Here is a 25954-nt window from a genome sequence, read left to right as displayed (position 1 = left end):
CTTTTGAGAGCAGTGGAGCACAACTAGTCCAGTGGTTTTCAAACTTTTTTTTCTGGTGACCCAACTGAGGAAAATTGTTGATATCCGCAACCCAACGGAGCTGAGGATGAGGAGTTTAGGGTGTGGGGGTGAAGGCTGTGGGGTGGGGCCAGGAATGAGGGGTTTAGGGTGTGGGAGGGGGCTCTGGGCTGAGGGTTGGGGTGCGGGCTCTGGGGTGGGGCTAGAGATAAAGGGTTTGGGGTGCAGGAAAGGGCTCCGGATCTGTGGGGGGCTCAGGGCTGGGGCAGGGGATTGGGGAGCGGGGTTGAGATGCAGGTTTACCTCGGGTGGCTCCCAGTCAGCAGCGCAGCAGGGATGCTAAGGCAGGCTTGCTGCCTGTCCTGGCACTGCAGACCGTGCTGCACCCTGGAAGCGGCTAGCAGCAGGTCTGGCTCCGAGGCAGAGGCACGCAAGCGGCTCCGCATGGCTCTTGCCCACAGGCACCGCCCCCCACAGCTCCCATTGGCCGGTTCCCAGCCAATGGGAATGCGGAGCCAGTGCTCAGGGCAAGGGCAGCTGCTGGCCACTTCCAGGGCGCAACGTGGTATCAGAACAGGTAGGGACTAGCCTGCCTTAGCCAGGCAGCACCACTGACAGAACTTTTAATGGCTCGGTCGGGGTGCTGACCAGAGCCACCGCGACCCAGTGCCTTACATTCCGCAACCCAGTACTGGGTCGCGACCCGCAGTTTGAAAACCACTGATCTAGATGCCTTATACCAGAATTCTTACACTGGCAGGGAATACAGACACACAGTCTACTACAAGTTCAAGAATGAAAGACATTTCTACTTTTATTGATGTTACTCAAACACGTAGTGGTCTTATCTCCCCTTGACACATGCATGTAACTAATATCAACATTAATGGGACATAGGTTCAAGTCGCAATAGGAGACTCCATGAAATAGCAGAGTTAAGAACACCTTACTAGATGCCTAAAAAGCCACAGTCAAGGAAGAAGACTGTGCTGGTTAAAAACCAACCTGGTTTATAGCAAATGGATGAAAGGGGAAGTTGTTAGTAATGAATATAAATCAGAAGTTAGGAATTGTAGAAAATTGATAAGGGAAGTAAAGGGACACAAGGAGAAATGTATGACCAGCAGAGTTAAGGACAATTAGAAGAAATTTTTAAAATATATTTGGAACAAAAAGAATCCTGAGAATGGTATTGTTCCTCTGCTAGATGGAAATGGTAGAATGATGAATAATGCAGAAAAGATAGAAGTGTTTAAAAATATTTCTGTTCTGTATTTGGGAAAAAAACTGATGATTAGTCTAATCACATGGTGATGACACTACTCTTTTCATTCCACTAATATCTCAGGAGGAAATTAGACATTTTTAATCACCAGGTCCAGATAACTCGCATGCAAGAGTTTTAAAAGAGCTGGCTGAGGAGCTTGCTGGACCATTAATGTTGATTTTCAATACGTCTCAGTGCACTGGGGAAGTTCCAGGAGACAGGAAGAAACATAATGTTGTGCCAATTTTTTTAAAAGGGTAAATGGGATGACCTGGGTAATTATACGCAAGTTGGTCTGATATCAATCCCAAGAAAGATAATGGAGTGACTGATAAAGGACTTGATTAATAAAGAGTTAAAGGAGGGTAATGTTGATTTGCATTAATTACATGGATTTACACAGAATAGGTCCTGCCAAACTAATTTAATATCTTTTTTTGATGAGATTACAAGCTTGGTTGATAAAGGTAACAGTGTTGAGGATACTGTAAGGCGTTTGACCTGGCCCTGCATGACATTTTGATTAAAAACTAGAAAGATATAAAATTAACATGCCATATTAAATGGACTAACAATTGGTTAACTGATAGATCTCAAAATGTAAACAAACAGGGAATAGTCATTGGGCAGTTGTGTTTCCAGTGGGGTCCAACAGGGAACAGTTCTTGGCCCTACGCTAATTTAACATTTTTATTGGTGACCTGGAAGAAAACATAAAATCATTACTAATAAAGATGACACAAAAGTTGGGGGAGTGGTCAATAACCAAGACAAGTCATTGATACAGAGTGACTTAGATCGCTTTGTATCCTGGGCACAAGGAAACAATATGAGTTTTAATACGGCTAAATGTCAGTGTATACATCTAGGAATGAAGAATGTCAGCCATATCTGCAGAATGGAGGACTCTATCCTGGGAAGCAGGGACTCTGAAAACTATTTGGGGGTTGTGGTGGATAATCAGCTGAACGTGAGCTCCCAGTGCGATACTGTGGCCAAAAGAGCTAATGTAATTCTGGGATGCATAAGCAGGTTAATCTCAGGTAGGAGCAGAGAGGTTATTTTACCACACTATTTGGCACTGGTGCGACCACCGATGGAATACTGTGTCTAATTCTTGTGCTCACAATTCAAGAAGGATGTTGACAAATTAGAGAAGGTGTAGAGAAGAGCCAAGAGAATGATTAAAGGATTAGAAAACCTGTCTTATGGTGACAGACTCATAGAGCTCAATCGATTTAGCTTAACAAAGAGAAATTTAAGGGATGACTTGATCACAGTCTATAAGTCTACATGGGGAACCAATATTTAATAATGGGCTCTTCAATCTAGCAGAGAAAGGTATAACACAGTTGTTTTCAAACTTTTTGTATTGGTGATCCCTTTCGCACAGCAAGCCTGTGAGTGTGGCCCCCCCTTATAAATTAAAAACAGGAGGTGGGTAATTTAATTTAATGGGGGGTTGGGGCTGCCAGCCCCATGGAGCTGACAGCTCGGGACCCCCAAGTAACCACCTTGCGATTCCCTGAGGGGTCACGAACCCCAGTTTGAGAACCCCTGATATAACATGATCCAATGGCTGAAAATTAAAGCTAGACAAATTCAGACTGGAAATAAGGCATAAATTTTTAACAGCGAGTGTAATTAACCATTGAAACAACTTACCAAGGGTCGTGGTAGAGTCTCCATCACCGACAATTTTAAATCAAGATTTGAATGGTCTCCTAAAAGACCTGTTCTAGGAATCACTTTGTAGAAGTTCTATGGCCTGTACTAGACGACCACAACGGTCACTTGTGGCCTTAGAATCTATGACAGTCAAGCAGGATAAGAAAAATTTGCTGGCACACACAGCTTTTAAGCTTTCTTCAGAATTAATTCTGTGAGGCAGATACCAAAGTTTTAAAAAGGTGGGAAACATAAAATTTATTTTACAGTCTTCAAGAGTATTGTAATAAGTCACTTAAAAAAAACCCAAAACATTTTAATAGCAGCAGTGATCTTTTGTTACAGGCTTTACTACAATCTGGGATTTGGTGTGGTGCGTATGCATTGCCTCCTGTCATGCTCCAGTACCGAGATAAGCCTACAACAACAACAGACACTGCTGTTCAAACACAAAAGCAAATTTCAGGAGGCTTTTTGTATTGATCAGAATACTCACATACTGAAGTGCACAAAAAACCAGAATATGTTATTAGGAGAAATTACTGATGTACTTATTTTCATTTGTCTTGTATGTTATAGGAACATAGATGTTCTAAACACAGTAGTCTTTAGGGAGGAACATTTACCTGGACCGGCAATTATCACAGCATTTTTCTGTTCCCATGATGCCAGAGGAGGCCTTCCGGAGTTGTTTGTCTTCAAAATGAGACAAGATGATTCTACACAAGGGAACATTGAGAATTAAATAAAAGAACAAGAATTTACATGTTAAATTCATTGCAAAAAACAATGAGTTGAAATCATCATCATTAATTGATTCACCTGGGAGCCAATTATTTGCACTTGATTTCACCAGAGATAAGGACGTTTGTTTTTAAAAAGTAAAAGAAGTTCCTAATGCTGGTATTTAATTATGCAAAAGATGGTAAATATCACTTTTTAAAATAAAATTGCATTTTTGCAAAGTATTTAAGTTATGTAGCTACATCGTCAGCTGTGACTGAACTGCAATAGCTAATACTAATTGCGTACTGTGGACTTACAGAAAATGCGCAGTAAAATATAATACTCACTTTCTCCTGCAGCTGTTTGAGTTAAGGTACTTCTCTATCTTTGCCGCCATCTTTAATTTGTATAGTCGGAATCCTTCATTATGTATCTCATTTAGAAGATGTCTGCCGTTAAAACGAAAAACAAATAAGCTTAAACACTTGTCCACAAGTTTCTCTTTGAGCTAATAGTGACAGCATACTCACAGTACCTACCATATTCAACCTATTTCATACACAGCAGTGGTTCTCAATCTGTAGTTCGACAACGCTCCACAAAAAGTCTTTCCCTACAGCACAACACACTAAACCTTCAAGATCCGGGGAAGCGGGAGGGGGATGGAGATGGAGATGAGAGAGACCTTTCGGTCATCTTCCTTTCTGTGGGTGTCTTTGTAAGAGAAACACTGACATATTATCATCAGTGGCAATTAGACTAAGGGACTAAAAGGATGGGGCACTGACTATCTAGAAGTCCAAACTTGAACAGGTCAGTTTTAGGGGAAGACTGAATTCACGTTGCTTTTAAGTATATGTTATATTTTGGAAAACAACAGGCCTTGTACTTAGCATCCTGACCACTACCTGCCTTCACATCATGGACCCTCTCAGGAAGCTGGGTGGGACGAAGCAGAGGACTGCTGGTTGCACACTGTGTTCCTGGAGGATATCATTGCATAATGAGTGTTTTCACATATAATTAAGTGAAGACACCATATAGCAAAACAACAGAGTATCTTCACTACTGGCAAACATTTTAAACCTGCCCCCTTCTGCTCATTCATGATAGTAAATTCTGGCTACAGAATGACAAAGTTTCCTATGACCCCAGGCTGTTCCCAATAGTATACCTGTTAAAAGTCATATCAGCTGCAGTCCAAAATACGTAACAAGAAGCGGGAAGCCCATCACGGCCAGCCCTTCCAATTTCTTGGTAGTAGGATTCCATTTCCTTAGGGGCACCATAATGAATAACTCTCCGGATGTCTGCTTTATTGATACCCATTCCAAAGGCCACGGTAGCCACAATGCACTGGGAAATAATCATAACATATACTTTTACAGCTAAGTTAAACATGTGTCTAAACCTTTATTAATGTCCACACAGTGTGTAATGACTTTTGTGCCATGGATTCAAATTCAGCCTGAAGTTTAGTAGCTGCAAATCACACTCAGCTTCTATACTGCTGTCAGTAAGGAGTCATGTATTGGTAGCAGCATAAGCACATCATTAATCACAGTCATAATGAGTCAACAGAGATGCTTAGAGCAGCAGATGAGAAGTTAGGAACACTGGGTTCAACCACCAACAGAACAAGTCACTGTACTTTTGGAGATTGAGATTATCCATATATAATATGGATATACAAATTTTTACTCCTGAGCGCATTCTGTGCCAAAAAATTAAAAATTCGGTGCACAATATTTTAAAATTCTGCAAGTTTTATTTGTCAATAAATAAATGCAGAGGCTCCAGCATGGCAGTGGGGAGCACAGGCCACTGGCTTCACGAAGGTGGGAGATCACCCTACAGCCTCCCCACCCCCAGGACATGGACTCAGCGGTGAGGCTGCACCTGACACCTGACCTGACAGCATAAGTCCTGGGGCCCTGCCTCTCTGTGCCAGGTGTGGGCAAGCAGGCTCAACCAGGCTGGATCCAAGTGTGGAGGGGCTCAGTGTGGAGGGATTCAGGTGTGGGGTGAGAGGATTTTGTGTGGGATAACCTGGGTGCAGGCAGCTCAATGCAGGGCCTAGGTGTGGGGGAATCTGGATGCACACAGGCTCGTTGGGGGGGTTTCAGGTGCAGGGCAATGGGACTCTGCAGGGGCTTCCAGGTGAAGGTGGTTGGGGCTCAGCAGAGGGGTCTGGATGTGGGGGTCTCAGCGGAGGGTGCTGGAGGAGTGGGACTTGGTGGGGTGGGGGTCTGGGTGCAGCTAGTTGGCGGTCAGCGGCGTGGGGGTCTGGATATGGGGGCTCAGGGTGGTGCAGAGGACGGGCATCAGGGTGGGGGTTTGAGTGCAACAGGCTCAGTTGGGGGTGGTCTGGGTGGAGGGTCCAGAAGCAGGGGGTCTGGGTGCAAGGCGGCTCCAGATACAGGGGTTGAGGTTCAATGGGGGTAGAGTTCGGGTTTGGAGGGCTAGGGGAGTTCTAGATGTAGTGGGTGAGGCTGAGCAGGGATGTCTGGGTATGGGAGGTATGTGGGAACGGCTCCCCATACAGTGATTCCTCCCACCACAGCTGAGGAGCAATGGGGGGAGGAAGCAGGGGAGGATGCTGATCTTCCTGCAACTGGGGGAGATTTCTGGGGGTGGGTCTGACAGCCCCAGCCAGGTGTTGCAGGGGAAGAGAGTGTCCCGTCCTCTCCTGCCTCCAGCCCAGCTGGGACTAACCGCTGATCTCAGCTCAGAGTAGGAGCCACTGGATGGGGCGTCCACAACCCCGCGGTGATTTACCTCTCTGCTGGCTGCTCTGGATACCTGAAACGATGTACCTGCGCTGCTAGGGAGTGGTGCGTGACTGCTCTTGCAGCTTCCCTTTGCTTCTTTGTCAGAAAGTCATTTTTCTGCGGGGAAGCAAAGAAATCTGCAGGGGACATGAATTCTGCACACACGCAGTGGCACAGAATTCCCCCAGGAGTAATAAATACATGTTTGCAAAGCTCTTTCAGATCAGAGATGTAATAAAAATGACCAATTCAGTTATTCTGTCTCCTTTTTATACTTTTTTCTCTCTCAACATTTGTTATTATAGGTTATTGTAACATCTTATGAATTTTACATACTTTTTACAGTTGAGCTCAATTCGGGTAAAGTTGTAGGCTCAATTGTAACAGCACACAATCACAATAAATCACAGAAGTTCCATTCATTAACCCAGAACAATGCAAGAGAAATTTTCTACAGCCTCCTAATGATTTCCCATGGCAACATGAAGATCTTACTGTTGCAGAAATACATGGCATTTAAGCAAAATAATATTCCACTTCAGGGACTAGTCAAAACCTGAAGATATAATATTAATTTTCAAAATAGGATAATGGATAGAAATGCATCTCCTGCCTTGGCTTTTTCCCAGAAAGACAAGAGAAAGAATATATGTGAATGAGGCTAAGTGTACACAGAGGAGCTTAGTATGGGCCATTTAAAAATACACAATTTACCCACCAAGCAGCCCAAAAGTAGAATGTTATAAAATAGTGGTATGGGGTACTCTTCATTTCCTGCGACATTATTGTGATCTATGTGACAGAATGACTGCACATTAGCAGTGAGAAAAGTCACTCCTAATTATACACTGTAGACTGTACAGCCAGGAAAGACTGAGGATGACGTGTATGTTTAAGATCTTTATAAAGTAAATGAGGTTAACATGAAGGTCAGAAATTATGTCACTGTGGATAGACTGTGGAATCCAAGGGATAGTTTCCTTGCCCATAATGTCAAAGGTAAAAGTAAATTTGAAAAAGAGACTGATATTTCAAAATTCTCTCACTCTGTACATGTCAAAGAAATAACTAACCCATTTCCTACAGAACATTGTCCTGTGGTACGAGTTTATACCTGAATTTCATCTCTCATGAACTTGTGATGAACATCTTTCCTTGCTTTGATTCCCATGCCAGCATGGTATGTGCCACAGGACAAGTTTAATTTCATCAGCTCAGCAGCTACTTGTTCAGTGGTCTTCCTTGAAGGGCAATAAACGATAGTGGGTCCTTCAAACTCATATGTAGAGCTAAGGAAAATAATAATATAATAAATAAACAAGCCTCTTGTGAACCACACATTCAACATCTGAATCAGCAGACTAAGGGCTGCCGGGCTGCAGATTTTGCAGCAAGTCTTCATTATCTTGGGCATTAGCAGCTTCAAAGTCTGCATTAGTCTTCTCATTTATTTTTAAGATGTTCTCTCTAGGGGGCAGATATCTAGCTGATTCAAACCGCCATCACTCCATCGACTTCCATACAGCTATGACAATTAACACCAGCTAAGGATCTCTTCCTGGATTCTTAGCCAGAGTAAGGATCTTGTCGGACACAAAGCAGTTCAGAGAAGATAAGATCTCTTCCATTTCTATAGTATTTGTTACCTGAAAAATTCTAAAGGTTTACCAATATCATATATTGCTGCCACATTACAACTCTCCCGGGTGATGTTCTCTCTAGTGCACGTTTTGTGCGAATCACAGTACTATTTTCAGATACACTTGCTGGGACTGAGGGTGCTAAGCATTTTTAAAAAGAGCCAAAAACTTGTGAAAATCTTTCCCCACTGGCAGGCAGCCTGTGGCCCACCTCTCTCAACTCACTCCCCTTCTCTACGCCAGGCACACTCCCCGCCCCCCCAGTCCCCTTCTACACATCCTTGCTCCAACCCGCCCAGCCTGGCACCCTCCTGCCCACAACCCCTCGCTCCAACCTGCCCAGCCTTGCACCCTTCTCTTTCCCCTCACTGCACACATTCTCATTCCAACCCACTCAGCCTGCCACCCTTCACCCCACATCTTGTCAGATCAACAGCTCTCACATTGTTTCCCTACTTTCCAGCCATGCTGCCCTTGTAAACAAAACCGAACCCTCCCCCGAAAATAAAAGTACAATAAACAAACAGAAATAGCAGACACAAATACAGAGCTATATGTTGCCCATATGAATGGAATCACAACACAACGGTAGTGACCCATCAGGAACTACAGAGACTGCCACCAAAACCCAACCTTCTCCCGCTCACCCTACATACATATCAGGCTTTCATTTTGGCGTTTGTGTATCCGTAAGTCAATAAAAAAAGGAAGAGACCGTCTGTGCCAGCCTACCTGTAAGGAAACACATTTGGGATTTTGCATTTGCAGCCAGGCAAATGAAAACGTAACGCTAGAAATCAAAATCATCACCTTGAATTTGAATTTGTGCATAATCCTAGTCTTATTTTTCACATAATATGGTTTAGAAAGTAATCCATTCTACAGCTAAATATTAGCATTTGCATTGCACGAATGCCAAGATTAGTGCTCCTGTGTGCTGGGCACTGTACAAACACAGCGAGAGACTATCCAAGCCCTGAAGAACTTATAAAATAGACAGCACAAATGGTGGGAGGGGAAGAGAGCTAGAGACCCGAAATGATTTGCCCAAGATCACTCAGCAATTCAGCAGCAGAGCCAGGAAGAGAACCTAGCCTCTAGACCAGTCCAAGTCCACTTTGTTATTCTTGGTTTTGACCCCCAGTCCGGCACACGTTTGAGAATATCTGAGATACAAAAGCAGCAGCTGATAGAACAAGCAACCATTAAAGCCTCACCTTTCCTTTTTAATAAGGAACGGTTTTAAATCCCGAAGGATTTGTCCAGATTTTCGTCCAACTTCTAAGTATAGGTTAGGTCGGTCAAAACTAGTACATGTGACCTGAGGATTCTTTAGGTTTAGACAACGCACTATGTCTTCTCTAACTGAAGGGCTCGCTGTTGCAGTTAAAGCAACAATAGGAACCTGAAACAAAAAGAGAGAAATGATGAAAGGAAAAAAACAAAATCTGAGACCCGTCATTCTTGCTTTTTTTTTTTTTTTTTTGAAATTGTGATTCAAAGTTAAGGGAAAAAATGGGAAGAGACTAGATATCCTGATCTGCGTATAGTCCCTGGAAAATTTGATGCTTCTGAAGAATAGAGACAATATTATACTTCCCAGAACTTTTTAGTGTCACAAAGAAATATATTTTAGCGATCCTTCCATAAAAACAAACGGGCATTCACCTGTCTACATGGGAGAAATAGAAACTGTATTTAAACATATATTTTTTCAAACTGCATTTGGACAATTACCTTTACAGTTTCTTCAACAGGATTACACACAATTTCAAATATGGGTGCCTAAAGTTAGGTACCTTAGGACAAGATCTTCAGAAACAGGAGCCAAAAGTTAGGCTCTTACGTCCATATTTCAGCCACCTATGGTTAGGATTTTCAAAGATGCCTATGTGACCAAAAGTCAATGAGATCTGTGCTTCTAAGTCAGTGGGGTGGTTTTCAAAATCCCACCCTTAGGCTCCTGAATCCATATTTAGCCACCTACATTGAGGCTCCTATTTTTGAAAAATTTTGGTGCTTTGTCTGTGTTTTATCACCTAAACAAAGGGCCTAATTTTCAAAAGCAGTAAGTACCCACAACTCCAGCATACACAAATTTGAAAGTATGGTACCATAATGAATAAGATGTTTTAAGACTAGCACCTGAGTGAAAAAAAACTAATCCTGCTTGAATGGTGGGAGCCCAAGTATAAGTACCTACACACAGACCAATATTTTCCCCATGACTAAAATGTGTCCTTTTCCAAAAAGGCTACAAAAACATCACTAAGGGTCTGCATATTGACAGCCATTCACTGCATTAATATAAATGAGAATACATTATAAATCAAGTTCTTCCATCAGATGCACACACACACTTCCATCTCCTTTGAACTGAAATAGGACATGCAGGTGCATACATCTGAAAGCATATTTCATCACTATGAAGGCTTGAAAAGTAGCCACCTTAATTTACATGGCACAGGAGTATTTCAGGGCACACAGTGTATCTGGTGTGCATTCTAGTTTTATTCAAATTTCTCAGTGCTTCAAGCATGTCTAAAGAAGAGCAATGTCAGAAAAAAAAAATCACAAACCTACTAGAAAAATTTACTTTTAAACATAATTTACACCATCCTTTTTTATCTCATTTACAAATGAGCTATACCCTGGAGCCTCACCGAAGGGAGCGCTTTCTTTAAGGAACCCAAAGTCCTAAATGAATTTCTGAAGTCATGCCCCCACTCTGAAATACAATGAGCCTCATCGACTGCTATCAGCGTAATACCTGGGGTTGGGGAAAAAAAAAAAACACAACAAATGAACACATAAGTTATATGACACTGATTTAGGAAAGGACACAAAATGTTCTAGAAAATAAAAACCTCATTTACTGAAGTTAAACTTTACAGTGAAGTCTGATCAGCCCTTGGCTACAAGGCAGACGGGAGCCCTGGTAATTCCAGGGAAAGGTATAATTAGTTTGTGTGTTTCAGAGTAACAGCCGTGTTAGTCTGTATTCGCAAAAAGAAAAGGAGTATTTGTGGCACCTTAGAGACTAACCAATTTATTTGAGCATGAGCTTTCGTGAGCTACAGCTCACTTCATCGGATGCATACCGTGGAAACTGCAGAAGACCTGAGCTGTAGCTCACGAAAGCTCATGCTCAAATAAATTGGTTAGTCTCTAAGGTGCCACAAGTACTCCTTTTCTTTTTAGTTTGTGTGTGTTTCTAAAATGGCTTCTAACATAATGACCAGTGGAAATCCTTTTCCACATTGACCTTTTTCATACGAAGCCATGAGAGATTTCGCAGATCTTCCTCCTCTGCTCCACTTTTCCCTTCACCATGTCCCTGGCCTTCAAGTCCATCGCTCATAAGATGTGTGTCACATCAGCTCCCCACTTCTAGACAACAAGGCATGCTTCCTCTCTCCTTTGGTGCCAACAAAGACTTCAGGCCAGTTTGCTAATATTCATCGAGGTGTTTATAGCTACTATCAATTTTGTTTCCTTGGTACTGAAATAAGGCCTGAAATTCCCAGGATTGCTCCAATCCTCTTAAGAGGTAACATGAGTATAGGTAAATCTGATGGGAGAGGAACTTCTAAAGCAACTCTTCATACTAACACATGCATCACATATTATGGTTTGAACGATCACTTTGTCTCTGCAACCAGTGCTTTTATCAGCCTGTTTATATAAAGGACTCTGCAATTTAAGGGCCGTGTCCTGGAGGTACCAAGCACACTCAAATCCTATTGACTCCAATGGAGTTCAAGAAGCTGTTCCCATCTCACTGCACTGGGCACTAAATTGGGGAAATCACAAAGATTGTTTGAAGTTGGAATTATTTTGCGTTGTCCTGATGGTCACTTGGGGCATTAGTGGCTTTACTGTGTTTAGTAAGAAAAATAGTTTATTAGACACAATATTTGTAGTGCATGCATTTATCAAGTGTAATATTCTGAAAAATTAGAATGCTAATATATGCTTATTATTTTTAATTTCTTGAAGATACTTCTGAGAACACTGAGTGCATGTTCCAACACCGATACTGAAGAGCCTACACTGATCCTTCTATTATACCAGTTCTTAGTAGCTGGTTTTTCATGCAGAACGAACATTATGCGCGCTCTATATCTATATCTAGTAATTATCTTAATGTTATTGTAACAGAGTCTGCTGACACCAATCAGTCGGGATTGCCATAATGGACTCTGAACTTGCTGTTAGTGTTGAGAAACAGTGCTGAGAAATTCTCAAAACAGGGTATTAAACAAATACAGAGAAAAAAAATATTAAAACACATCACTGGTAGGACCTTTGAATAAAAGCAACGTAACCCAATTCCTATTCCTAGAGGAATTCTGCGCCAAAAAATTAAAAATTCTACTCACAATATTTTAAAATTCTGCAAAATGCTGCTCCATCTGTCAGCCCCATGCAGGGCAAGTGTGGCTCGGACTGTCAGCTCCAGGTGGCTAGGACTCCTGCTGTCAACCCCACACCTGGTGAGGCTCGGGCTGTCAACGGGAGCTCAGCCATGTGCAGGGCTGACAGTGGGAGCCCCACTGTGTGCAGAGCTGGAATTTGTGATTTTCATCGACAGGAAGCATTTTGATGGAAACCACAAATTCTGCATGAAAAAATAAAATTCTGCAGGGAACAGTAATTCTGTGCAGATTCTGCATTGCACAGTGGCACAGAATTCCCCCAGGAGTAAATTCCCCACAGCTCCCAAAATTATCCTACCACAACATACCAATGGTTTCGTCAAGTTCCCGAAGTAATGATAAGTTCCCCGAGCAGAACTCTGGAGTTATATACACAACTCTATAGTGGCCCCTACAAAATTGGGAAAATACATTGTCATATGCAGCAGCTGAAAGAAATCCAAAACAATTCATCCAACTGAAATGAAAGAGTACAGCGGATAAGATGAAGGTGGGAACAATACAGAGAAGTTGTGAACGGGGAACATGAGAGGAAACGAATGATGCAGAGAGAGGGTAGAGAGAATGGAAACAAAGAAGGGAAGGCAGGAAGAGAAAGAGGAAAGGAATTTCTTAGATTTTTAAGGCCAGAAGGAGCTATTATGACCATCTAGTCTGACCTCCTGCATACCCCAGGCCAGAAATCTCACTCAGAAATTCCTGCATTCAGCCCAATAACCGGTGGCTGAGCTAAAGAGGTAGAAAGAGATGTCCAAAATTGATTTAAGGACTCCAAAGGGGAAGAGAGGAGAAGATCAAATATTAAATAAAACAGAACAGTAACACTGAAAGGGAAATAGACTGAAAGACAAAGGAAAAAAGTCAGTCATAGGCTGTGCTGGAAGCAATGCATAAACTTAAATTTGCCTAACACTCTCCAACTTTAGGCCCTGTTTTCAGTTGGTTATCACTTTGCCAAGCTTTAACTATTCAGTCTGAAGTTTTCCCATGGCAGTTGTCTGCCTCAGGCTGAATTTTCTGGAATGGTTTAGTTAAAACAGTTCAACCACTTCTGAGAAGGAGGTCAGAAAAAATTACAATGTTTTGCCCATGCTACAAAAAAAAAAAAACTATTTTAATTGAACCTCAAGCATCTCCACACTTTGGAGCAGGGACCAGAAATTTGGTGCGGGGGATGTCGTCACTCCAGTGTCAGATATGCCTTTTGCCATCCCCATGAAAGTCTCCCCAAGTTTGGTCAAGTTATGAGCTTCTGAAAATCTCAGAAGAAATCTCTGCCCCTCAGCAGAGGTGAGAAACTGGCAGCATCACTCTCCAAAGGGTCTGATCTCACTGAGCACGTTGTATCCTCACACAATTCCTACATGCTGACTGGACTAGTTGTGTGTCATCCCGGGGGTGCCGGGGCTGAGCAACCCCTTCCCTGCCACAGGAAGGCACAACTGCCAGAGCGTCTGTGGCGCTGTCTGCCAGGACTTGGAGAGCAAGGTCTTTCAGCTTGAGGAGAGAAGCCCTGAAGGCCAGATTAATTGTTCTTGCTCTCCCGGGTTCTCCAGCTCAATGGGAGCCCATAGGTTCATGGACCTTATTAGAGCAGGAGACCAGGGCCTTCTGTGTGGTGACCTGGTCATGGCATGGCTCCCAGTGAGGTTGGGAGGGCTCACCATGCCAAGCACAGACCCAAGGTTGATGTGTGTCTGGAGAGGATTCCAGGGTTGTGGGGTCACATTACACTCACTGAAGATGAGCAATGTTTCTTTGGCACGGAAACCCTGAAATGTCTTTTCCTTGAGAAAGCCAGTGCCACCTTTGGGGTGGACAGCTCCCAGATGGGCACGGGGGCAGCCAGGCTGACACAGCAGCACGGGCTGACGCAGCGCGGTCAGACTCAGACTTTGTGTCAGGGGAGCCGCAGGGCTGACAGTTCCTCTTTTTCTCCCACCCTGGTTCCAAGGGGGAGGACCAGTGCCACTCTCCTCCCTTTGAATGGCACTCATGCCTACCATGACAGCAAGGGAGCTGGCTTCAGCAGAGCTGAAGTGGTTGATGAAGTCTTGGGGACTGGAAGTAACTTCCATGAGCTTCCCTGCTTTTGGTATCAGAGACTCAGGACCACAGGGTAGAATTCCCTGCTCACCAGGCACTAAAGGATTTTGTCTCAGCACAGGCACAGACTACAACCCACATCTAGGGGAGAGCTGCTGCTGCTCAGAATCCAATACTACCCATCAGAACACTCCACGAGATGGCACTTCAAGCAGCTGCTCTAGTACATCAAGTCCTGGCAGAGACGGATTGGTAACCCGAGCTTCTATTGAGGACAGGGCCTTCACCTTGTGAGTCCATCCCGAACAGTCACTGATTCATCACACGAGGGGTCGGGTTTAAACCCTGAGGCCTTTGCCTCAGCCATGAGGAGGAAAAATTTGATCAGAGCCACAGGGACAGCCAGCAATAAAGGAAACTAAAGTCTGCCAATAAAGCAGAGAAAACTATCTAACGCTAACTGAGTAATGATCTATCCTAACCAGTAAGAGCTAGGGGCAAAGTCTGACAGAAAAAACAGCACAGGAAGCAGGGGAAATACAATTGCCTTCCAACTCACTGCCACAGGCAGTAAGAGTCGTGGTCACTTTCCCACATGCCCTCCCATTGGAGGCAAAGGGCCCAACAGACTCTGCTGACCAAAAGGACCACACCACAAATCAACACTTGAAGAAAAGTTCATACTTATTTCACTGCTCATTAACACAAGCACGACTTTAGCTAATTTAGCTAAATTCTTTTAAATTCTTTCCAGCAATTTAAGTATCTGTATTCAGGACCTGACAGTTGAGAGATTAAAAAGTAGTGAAACTTACGCTTTGATGTCCCCTATCACATTTTTTGACTGAGCTGATCCAAGCAAGCAAGCTGCAATGCCTGACATTCTGTATGAAGAAAGCACAAGCAAGATATGGTTTATTCATGTGAATTTGTTTCTTGTCTCTTAGCCAGTTTAGGATCTATGACAGTGTTTTGCCTCCCACCCCATAACTAGCCTCTTGTGAAGGATCTTATCAAAGGCCTTTTGAAAGTCTAAATACATGTCAACCAGCTCTCATTTACCTCTACTTTACAGATCTATTCAGAGAATTCTAACAGATTAATGAGACTTAATTCTCCTTTGCAGAAACCATGCTGGTTAGACCCTACCGTACCATGATCTTCCAGGTGTTTTACTATTCTATTTAATTATTGTGTCAGCCAATATATCAGATGCAAATATAAGGCTCATTGGTCTATAATTCCTTGGATCACCTCTAGATCCTTTTAAAATATATAGGTACAAAACTTGCTACCATGCAGTAAAGTAGCTGTTTTTAATGAGCAATTCAATATTTTTGTTACCAGCTCAGCCCCTTCATAGTTGAGATCTTTCAGAACTCTTGGATGGACACCACCTGGGCCTGGTGATTTATTGCTTTTTAAATTATCCATTTGTTCCAGCACTGGAACATGGATCTCATCCAAACTGACAGCTGAATTAGTGGGTGTCTGAGACTGCAGAGATCAAATCTCTTCAGCGCCCAAAATTAATGAGCCAGTGGGCAGGTGATGAATAAACAGGCACTCAGATTACATTGATCGGAGCAATATAATGTCTAGATAACAGGTTAGATACACATAAACATAATCTGGCCAGTATTTGTCCCCAGGTGCTTGTGGGCAGCAAGATTAGTTTGTCGAGCCACTCACCTACATCATAGCCATTCATCTACATGATACCATAGTTTGCAGTGCAAAACAGCCAATATAAGGAAAGTTCTTAATACAAAAATTCCATCTTTGGTAAAGGCATTTTCCCTGTCTGGTTTGCACAGGATGGAAGACACTGAGCCCGTGTAATTCTCCTTGAGAGTATATCTCGGTAATTTAGGAGAAATAATGGCAGGTGTATTGTAGTTAGATTTAAAAAAAAAAGCAGCAATATAAATCCAGAAAATTCAACATTAATATTAAATGAATTTAAAGGTAGAATGGACTATTGTGATCATTAAGCCTGACCTCGTCCATAGCACAGGCCAGAAAATTTCACCCAGTGATTTTCACACGAGGCCTATAAAACTTTTAGAAAGACATTACTTCTTGATTTAAAGACTTCAAGCGATGGAGAAGCCACCACATCCTACGTAAGTTGTCCCAGTGGCTAATTACCCTCCTGGCTAAAAAACCTGTGTTTTAATTGTAGCCTGAATTTGTCCAGCTTCAGCTTCTAACAACTTCTGGCTCAGGCATCATTGCTTAAAGTCCAGAGAAGACCTTTCAGGTTCTGAGGTATCCCTTGTGCACTGGTCTAGCAGGAGCCATTTTAAGAGAGATTCCCTTGAATTTCTGGTCCTAGTAAAACAGGAGCTGAGGACTGAACAGCAAGAGGGTTCATGAGATCCCCTCAAGCACAAATGGCATCTGAGGTGGCCATCAATCCAGGGCATCAGCCCATGACCAGAATGGCAGAGTTTGAACCCCAAGGGCTTAGCATCCGCCATAAAGGCAGGAAGGTGGGAACATCTGAGGAAAAAGACTCACTGGACAAAAAAAGGGGGACCAGAAGCTGCCAAATGAGCAGAACTGCTGCTAAACTAACTATAACCTAATCTGAGTCATTACACAAACTAAAAACTATTTCCCCATGCTAATTTTCCCCCTACTGTTACTCACACCTTCTTGTCAACTGTCTGAAATGAGCCATCCTGATTATCACTACAAACATTTTTTTTCTCCTGCTGATAATAGCCCACCTTAATTGATTAGTCTTGTTACAGTTGGTATGGCAACACCCATTTTTTCATGTTCTCTGTATGTGTGTGTGTATATATCTTCCTACTGTATTTTCTACTGCATGCATCCGATGAAGTGGGTTTTAGCCCACGAAAGCTTACGCCCAAATAAATTTGTTCATCTCTAAGGTGCCACAAGTCCTCCTCATTCTTTTTGCTAATCTTTAATGTTAATGATGTATTATTTACAAGACATTCTCCAATTATTCACTAGCGGAGAAGACACTGGTGGGTTCTGACGGCCACAGGTGGCAGGAGGGAACAGAGATGGGTGCAACAACACTGCTCTGTATTCCCAAGGGTGAAATGGAGAGAGCGAAGGCAAGTAGGATGTGTTGGAGTCTACATCACTTGACGTCTTTAAATCACGATTGGACGTCTCCTTCTTAAAGATCTGCTCTAGCTCAACTAGATTTTATTGGGCTGGATGCTGGAATCACTGGGCAAGGTTTTCTGGCCTGCGCTATTCAGGGGGGTCAGACGAGATGGGCCTAAAAGCGAGTGTCAAAGATGCAGCCTTTCACACCAACAAATGGCAGATGCAGCATCTGTCGGCTTCTGTAGGTACATGGCAGCTGCCTGCTACTGTTATATTACTTACTCAAGCTGCAGCACTTGGTCCTCCATCAAAGAAATAAGAGGAGAGATGACTATTCCTGTACCTCCTGTGTAAATGGGTGGGAACTGGAAGCACAAGCTCTTCCCATATCCTTAAAAAGAAAACATACCTCTAATGACAGAAGTATTAAATACCTGAAATTCTAATTCCTCCCCAAAGCCTTATTTTGCGCCTCACTTTCCCCATTATTGTACTTCCTAACACTCAATAAATCCATGCAAGACATTTTTAGATCATGTTCCCTACAAAGCAGTCATAGAATCAGCTTACATATGTTCCTTTAACGTGAGGTGTGTACTTACCAGTTGCCATGACAACAAGGTTATCTCTTCTGCCTTGTAAAACAGAAGAGATCACTTTCCACTGGACCCTTGAAATTAAATACATATTGATTAATTTTTATTTGCCTATAAGGAACTGTATCTTGTGCTACTATACAACATATCTGGCATCCACATGTGTAACATTAGAATTTAAAGTAAAACTGTCAGTTCAATAAAACCACACTTGAAACCACCTTTTTCGTATTCTAGGTGTGCTCCCTCTCCCATTCCCTACTTACAGCCGAACCGTGGTTGTTTTTCTCCTACAAGAAGTCCCACTGAAGTCATATTGGGACTCCGTGTAGGAGTAAGGCAAGCAGTATTTGCCTCAATCATTAGTTGGGGTTGGTCCTGCTTTGAGCAGGGGGTTGGACTAGATGACCTCCTGAGGTCTCTTCCAATCCTGATATTCTATGATTCTATGATTAATGGAAGACTACAAATGCAGTAGATGCCAGTATGTTATTAAAAGCTGATCTTCAAATAGGTTTCTCAATTATTTTCACCACAAAAGGCAGAGAAATGATACACTGCTGCCAAACACAGCTTTGGTCCTTTTTGTGTGCAACTGAAGAGAGGGTATTAAATGTAAATAAAGTTGAGAAAAATCCAAATTTTCCTTATTGTGTCTCAGAATTTACCAAACTGATTTTTCCCCAAACCAATTTTTCATAAGATTTGCTCCATGACCATTGCAAGACATACGGCATTTTAAGAATTATTTTATCATATTTATATTGAAAATAAGACCATATAATGATCTAACACTGATAAATTTTAGATGTGTTACAGTGCGCAGAAGTCATACACATTACTGGAGAGACAAGGTGGGTGAGGGAATGCATTTTATTGGTCCAACAGAAGATATTACCTCACCCATATCCAATATCCTGGGACCAACACAGTTACAGCAACACGGAAATATGCACATTATTGCTCCTAGGTTACCAAGTAGTTGCTACATACCGACAGTTAAATTACTACATAATATTCTAGGCAATTTGTTACATGATGTATATAAACTAATACTGCATATCGGTTACGATGCCTTAGAAATCTATCCTCTGTATACTAGCACTGTTTGTAAAGCTATCTGTTTATCATTGCCCTTTGTGCATTACCGCACTCTGTTTTTCCATACTATGTGTCTAACAGACAAATAAAAAAAGAAAAAACAACCACCTCAGTTATGAAGTTTACTGTGACAAGAGTTAGTAATTTAAATTTCTTGTTGTTTGAAATATCTTGAGATATCTAAATTACCTTTGTTATTTCAAGTTTAACACCTTAATTACCTGGGCCTGCTAAGTGACAAGAACATGGATGTCTACTCTATAAGAGCTTTGATATAGGTACCTCACTATGAGATTTACTTTGACAGCTCCTCAAGGCCGGGGTTAGGCCTTTTTTGTGCATCTTCTACAACACTAAGCTTACTGTTGGTGGTTATCATAAGCAACAATAGAAAATCATTCTAAATTAAACAAAAGATAGGAACTGGACACACACATTATATGATAATTGATAACACACTTACGGTTTAAAACCAGAATGCCCAAAATATGTCTTTAAGCACGTGACTTCTATTTCACTAGGTGCAGGCAACAAAGGATCTGAAGGAAAAACAATACATGCATATTTAGCTTTATTACAAGTGAAAAGCCATGGACTGAAAGAGATTAGGAAGTTTGTTGCTGTTCATTTCCTGGGCCCCGGATTCACGCAGCTCTAACACGAAAGTCTAGCAAATTTGCAAAACACTGTTAGGAATGAAACCATGAATCTCTTTCTTCATGCCAAGTTGGTAAGATTACTTCTCTCAACCTATATAATCCTATGAAATACTAGCAACCAATAACCTTAGCATATTCTTACCAATTTCTATTTGCAACACATCAGTTAAATATAACTCCTTGGAAATGGCTGGGGTGGAGACTGCCTAGCTGAAGGGAAGATTTCAGGGAGCAAAGGTTGGGCAGGCCAGGACTCACTTCGGCAGCACTTCCCATGTGCCCTGTCTCCACATAACCAGTTCCCAACCATTGGGTCAAAATCACCAGGGAGAAGATCGACCACCCAACGCCCACAGATGGAGCCTTCACAGAGCAGTGAGACAGACATGATGAGAGGAAGACAGGCTGTGCAGAGGGCATCAGTTTGGGACAAACGATTCCCCATCCCATCTACCTTGTTCTGAATGTTTCCAGTTTTAGTTTGCAAGGAATCGCCTACGCTTAGCCAAGGACAAAATGTGACTCCAAGTTATCTTTTGGTCTCATTAGTATCAGTGAGCACTACTTCAGAACTTCAACGTCTGCTTGGTGTCTCCATGAGCAGTTAACTAAACACAGGGCTTTAAGCTACCTTCCAAGTCTGCTTTTACACACAGTACAGAGTTATTGTCAACTTTTACTCATACTTCATATTGTAATTCAGTATTTACCCCAACTCTCCTCTTCCTCCTCCTCAATGCCTTCATCTTCATCATCATCTGGAGAAAGGCGAAATTTTGTGCCATCAATTCTCTTGGTTTCAATGGAGATAGAGTCAGTTCGACTGACTTTAGAATTGTTTACATCTTCTATAGACTGAAAATTGGAAGTAAAAAGTTAACCCTTATTGTACAAAGGGGAAACAATAATGAACAAAACCTGCCATTTTGTTTGAAGCAATATTGCTCAAGGGCACATGAATTCTACTCTAATTATGGCCTGGCTCAGATCCTTCAGCATGAGGCACAAAGAAGCAACATACTTTCAAATGTTATTGTTTTATTGATCCTTCAGCATGAGGCACAAAGAAGCACACATGTGAGAAATTGCCATTATTAGAGAGCAACATACCTTCAAATGTTATTGTTTTATTAATTTAAATTCCACTAAATGTTACCTTTTATAAGAGGAGGTTGCTTACCTGTAACTGGAGGTTCTTCGAGATATGTGATCCCTATTAATATTCCAGTACCCACCCTCCATCCCCTCCGCTGACATACTCAGCGATGACTGGAATTCATATAGGGAACATCACTCGAAGAAGAAATGGTTATTCTCATTTGCCAAATACATGATACTCTCTCCAATCCTTCCTCTGAGGCTGTCTTTCAAAATTCTAAGAACATCTGTTCAGTGTTAAATAGCTTCTTTCAGGACGTGTGATTAAACTGCTGGGCAACAGCTTTCATTTCTGATTCTCTCTCTTCCTTTGGGATTCTGTTCTGTGAATTTGATTGGGAGCGGTGGGAACTGAGGTATTATGGAAAAACAGTCTTGTTTATTTCTAATGACTTGAAAAATAGATGGAGAAAGAATGCAGTTCCTGATGTGATGTGACGTTCAGTGGGACAAGTAAAATATGAAAACCTTGAGTATTTTAGCAGTACTTTACTACTAAAATATCCCTTCCTACTCACTCACTCATCAGCCAGCATTTCATAGACTAGAATGTAAATAAAGCTCGCTCTGCCACATGTACCTAACAGAAAAGAACAGTGTCGGGATAGCTTGTGAAAGGAAGATAGGTCCATCAATGGCTATTAGCCAAGATGGTCAGGGATGCAACCCTATGTTCTGTGAGTCTCTAAACCTCTGACTTCCAGAAGCTGGGACTGGTCGACAGGGGATGGATCACTAGATAGTTGCCGTGTTTTGGCCACTCCCTCTGAAGCATCCAGCACTGGTCACTGTCAGAAGATGGATACTGGGCTAGATGGACCTGTGGTCTGATCCAGTATGGCCGTTCTTATGTTCTTATCAGGAAAGAGCTGTTTAACTTTAATTATGTGAGTTCAATGGGATGGTTCCTAGGCTTAATCTGAAGCCTGTGCTTCAGTGCTTTGCTGGATTAGGGCAAGAGTGAGGAGGAAGAGAATGAATACGACAGGATGATTTCTGTATTTTGTCAAAAATACTTAGAATATGCTGGGAAAAGACCCTACACTATAATAAACAGTCTTTCCCCTCTCTTTTCCTCCAAAATGAATAGCAACTACTTCGACGAGGGAAACAAACATTATGGCACCTACTTTGAGCATCTCCATTTCCAGTTCTTCATCACTTTCAATGACACAACCAAGATTTTGTTCATTCTCTCTGGAATATGGTTCCTAAAGGAATATTTCAAAATAAGCCTTTATTTCACTGAAAGTCCACCGCCCTCTATTCCTCTACTAGACACATTATTTATATGTCATTCAAGTGTTAGTTGCAGATAACTCTTAGCTAAACAACTTGGTCTGGACCCTTCCCATAGTAAAACATGTTTGGAAAAATTTTAGGAGAACACAGCAAATTTCCATAGAAGTTAGAAGATTCCATTTAACCTGGATACAGACAAACCACGCAAATGAAAAGAAAATAAAGTAAAATCAATTACAGAAACTAAAAGGAATTTATCACCATGAAAGAGAAGCCCCTAAAAGGGCTGCAATTTATGAACTCTGTAGTCCAAATCATGCCCTGTGAGACACCTGCACATCTCCAGTGACTACCATGAGAACTGTGAGGACAGAATTTGGCCCTGTACCCCCTAAAATTCATATTGTAACCATATTATTCACAGTAGAAAGAGTGAATCTAAGGTTTGTGTATGTGGTGAAGTAACAAGGATCTAAGTGGCAGCAGCACTAAAGAGAGGCTCAGAGATCGACAGGTTTCATGGATATTGACCAGACTAAAACTTTAAATTCAGCTTTGGGAAAGCAATTCAATATACCTTCCTCTCGCAAACATTAACTGTCACTCTGTGAGTCAACTCTTTAAAATCCCTTGGTAAATTAACAGTAAGATCACTTTTCCAGGTAATGTTCATCATTTGTATGGATTTTAATCCATTACCTCAGGCAAGGCAGCTTCGTTTAGAATTTCTTGGTTGGCCTTAAGTTCCAACATTTGAAGTTCGAATTCAGTAATGTCCAGTGACATTAAGCAGTCTCTATCTGTATCCTCCTTAGATCCTTTGTCTGCAGTTCCATCTTTCTGCTCAGGCTTACTAAGTTCCATTTCACCACTAGTCAGGTCTCTCTCACTGACACACAGTAACATATCACCATCAAGGTCATTATTTATATCATCTTGAAGTCTTGTAGGAAATTCAGGTGTTTCGGCCTTTTCTTCTTCAACAACGGTAGACACAACTTCAGCGTTCGTTGGCGCTGCAACACAGCTGCTCCCCAGCTCTGCTTGGGGGTTGGGTTCACCAAGCAACACGTTTCTTAAGGCACCTATATTTCCTGATACATCTGTTAATATTTCTACAGCTCTGTTAGGGGGGAAAAAAGGAGAATTAAATAAAGCTGTAAATAAATGACATGGGGTCAGAGTAGCAGCCGTGTTAGTCTGTATCCGTAAAAAGAAAAGGAGGACTTGTGGCACCTTAGAGACTAACAAATTTATTAGAACATAAGCTTTCATGAGATGAAGTGAGCTGTAGCTCACAAAAGCTTATGCTCTAATAAATTTGTTAGTCTCTAAGGTGCCACAAGTCCTCCTTTTCTTTTTGTAAATAAACGTTTTTTGTATATCTTACCAGTGGCTTTTTAAAGGCAGTTCTTGCCCTTAATGATAATTCTAACATATAGAAAAATAACCCTCCTCTATTTCCTCAAAACTTCACAGATGCAGCTTTGTTGTTCCAGCTGGAAATAATCTTTACATGCATACAAAATTTTCCTCAACCAAAAATCAATATACAATACTTATATTTCTGGAGGGAAAACAGTTTTCATCATGCAGTTACACTGCTTAAATATATTAGCTTCGGGTACCAGAGGTTCGAACTCAGGCCATGCGGTGGTGAGAAGGAATTGGAAGGGCAGTCAGTCTGTCCATCCCTTTTATCCTCGGTATGGAGCATGAGGAGGTCAGGGGTGCAGACATGACCTAACGGACAATGCTTGCAAGAATTCTCCAGTCTCAGCGGCCTGGAGCACACCCGTACGCACAATGGAATACACATAGGAACCAGCACTCAAAGAAATGCTGTCACTTTGAGTGCCTACACATCTATGAACAAACATTTTCAGCTCACAAATACTAAGTAAGTATTGATCATGAAGACTATTGTAGCCACTGGAAATCAAGAAGTTGACGGGGTAAAGCAACTTTCGGATGCAAATGATTAGGTAATCAGTTTTTTGTACTTGGTTTATAAGAGAACTAACTGAAGATTTGATCATGGGCTCTTGACTCTCTGAAACATCATGTTGGGCTCTCAGGCTGAAGAGGACGGATGTCCCGGTGATAGAGTATCAATGCGCAGATGACATTCTGCTCTACATCTTTTTCTATCAGGCCTAGATGGAACCACTTCTATCAAGCTATTAACAATCATATTTAAATAATGAATGGTAAGAAGCAACCTGAAACTAGTAATCAGCTACGTAAACTGAAACCTATGTGAGACCACCTTTCTTAGGCAACAACCTCTCCTGAGACTCAATTCCCAAACGCACTGAGTAGAGCTAGGTCCCACCTTGACTAGAAGGCTAGTTACATTACATATCCAAAACTCATTGGTCACTTGAGCAATTGCTTAAGGTAGGCTTTGTCACAGTTTCCGGGTTCACAGGCTTCCCTTCCGATTTTAAGAGTCCTACAGAACATGGCTGGCAGTGCTAAATCACCAATCCTCTGCTATTACACAAGGAAAAGTTGCATTCTTGTATCTTACGAGCAGAAAAGTGAAGTTTTCTCATGGACTGAAGTTTCTTTAGAAAGGGGGGGTACACACATTGGGAGGGGTGCCTCAACGAGCTCTCATGGGGTCAGCCAGCACTAACAAGACAGACTGCAAGACTTGCTCTGCCTGAATTCACAAAGCTTAAAAAGGGAAAGCCTGCCACAGGAAGGGTGGTGATTAGGGGAAGACTGCTATGCCTTGGATATAGCTGGCAACACAGGATAGACTGGCAAAGAGGAAGAGACAGTGGCAGACTCTACCATCCCTGAGACTATATGGACCAGGTATAAAGTGAGGATTACCAAAAGGAGCAGCTGGAGGCAGACCCTAAATCAGATCAAGGATACCAGAGCCTGCAGATAAGATGAACCCTCTCCCAGGCCAGGAAGAGGAAAAGGAATCTTTTTTTGTTGTTTGTTTGTTTATTTTGTTTGGAGAATCCCTTGTATGCCTTCAGCCGGGGAAGGACTCTTAGCAGCCCATATTGTGATCTGGTGGGGACCCCAGGAGGCCCTCACCCACCACAATATACACATGGATCTGTAACTATAGATAGGGTGCCCTGGATTAGATACCAGTAGTACAGATATAAGAACATACCACTGACAGGCATTTCAAAGATAAAGAGGAAGCAGATTTGAGCAACATCTAACCTCTGCATATTTTTAAGTTGTCCAAAAGTGCTGGGAAGACCATTAGCCAGCTCCACCATTTCTTCAGCTAATGAGGACAGTTGCTTCTTGACTTCATTGGGCAACATTTCCCCATCTGAAAAAGTCAATGTCAGTGAAGTTTCGTTACATAAAACCTCTCATACGCAAATAAGCTTACGAAATAGTTACGGACTCAAGAGAAATAGTGGTTGCTATAGTGAATTATAATTATAAGCTTTGTCTATTTCCCATTTTCAGAAGCAGCCTGACGAGGTGCTCCACAGTGAGGGGAAGGGGAAAATGGGACCCAGCTGGGACAAAACATCGCTACCAGC

General features: G+C 42.1%; 1 protein-coding gene across 4 annotated transcripts in view; it reads right to left on the bottom strand.

Annotated features, from left to right (window-relative positions):
* WRN (WRN RecQ like helicase) overlaps positions 1–25954 on the bottom strand; it is a 110490-nt gene that overhangs the window by 35423 nt on the left and 49113 nt on the right. For all 4 annotated transcript variants that reach the window (XM_084625914.1, XM_084625917.1, XM_084625915.1 and 1 more), the window contains exons 8-22: positions 25620–25734; positions 23124–23547; positions 22313–22393; positions 20735–20879; positions 19829–19904; positions 18271–18338; positions 17951–18059; positions 15391–15459; positions 12838–12920; positions 10754–10860; positions 9308–9495; positions 7565–7739; positions 4854–5035; positions 4027–4128; positions 3580–3672 (exon numbers count right to left, since the gene is read on the bottom strand). In XM_084625914.1, the coding sequence (XP_084482040.1) occupies positions 3580–3672; positions 4027–4128; positions 4854–5035; positions 7565–7739; positions 9308–9495; positions 10754–10860; positions 12838–12920; positions 15391–15459; positions 17951–18059; positions 18271–18338; positions 19829–19904; positions 20735–20879; positions 22313–22393; positions 23124–23547; positions 25620–25734 (2017 nt within the window). The remainder of the gene's footprint in view (positions 1–3579; positions 3673–4026; positions 4129–4853; positions 5036–7564; positions 7740–9307; positions 9496–10753; positions 10861–12837; positions 12921–15390; positions 15460–17950; positions 18060–18270; positions 18339–19828; positions 19905–20734; positions 20880–22312; positions 22394–23123; positions 23548–25619; positions 25735–25954) is intronic.

This window comes from Lepidochelys olivacea, assembly GCF_965140295.1.
Source record: "Lepidochelys olivacea isolate rLepOli2 genome assembly, chromosome: 4".
In the NCBI taxonomy this organism is placed as follows: Eukaryota; Metazoa; Chordata; order Testudines; family Cheloniidae; genus Lepidochelys; species Lepidochelys olivacea.
This window is presented reverse-complemented; position numbering and strand designations above follow the sequence as displayed.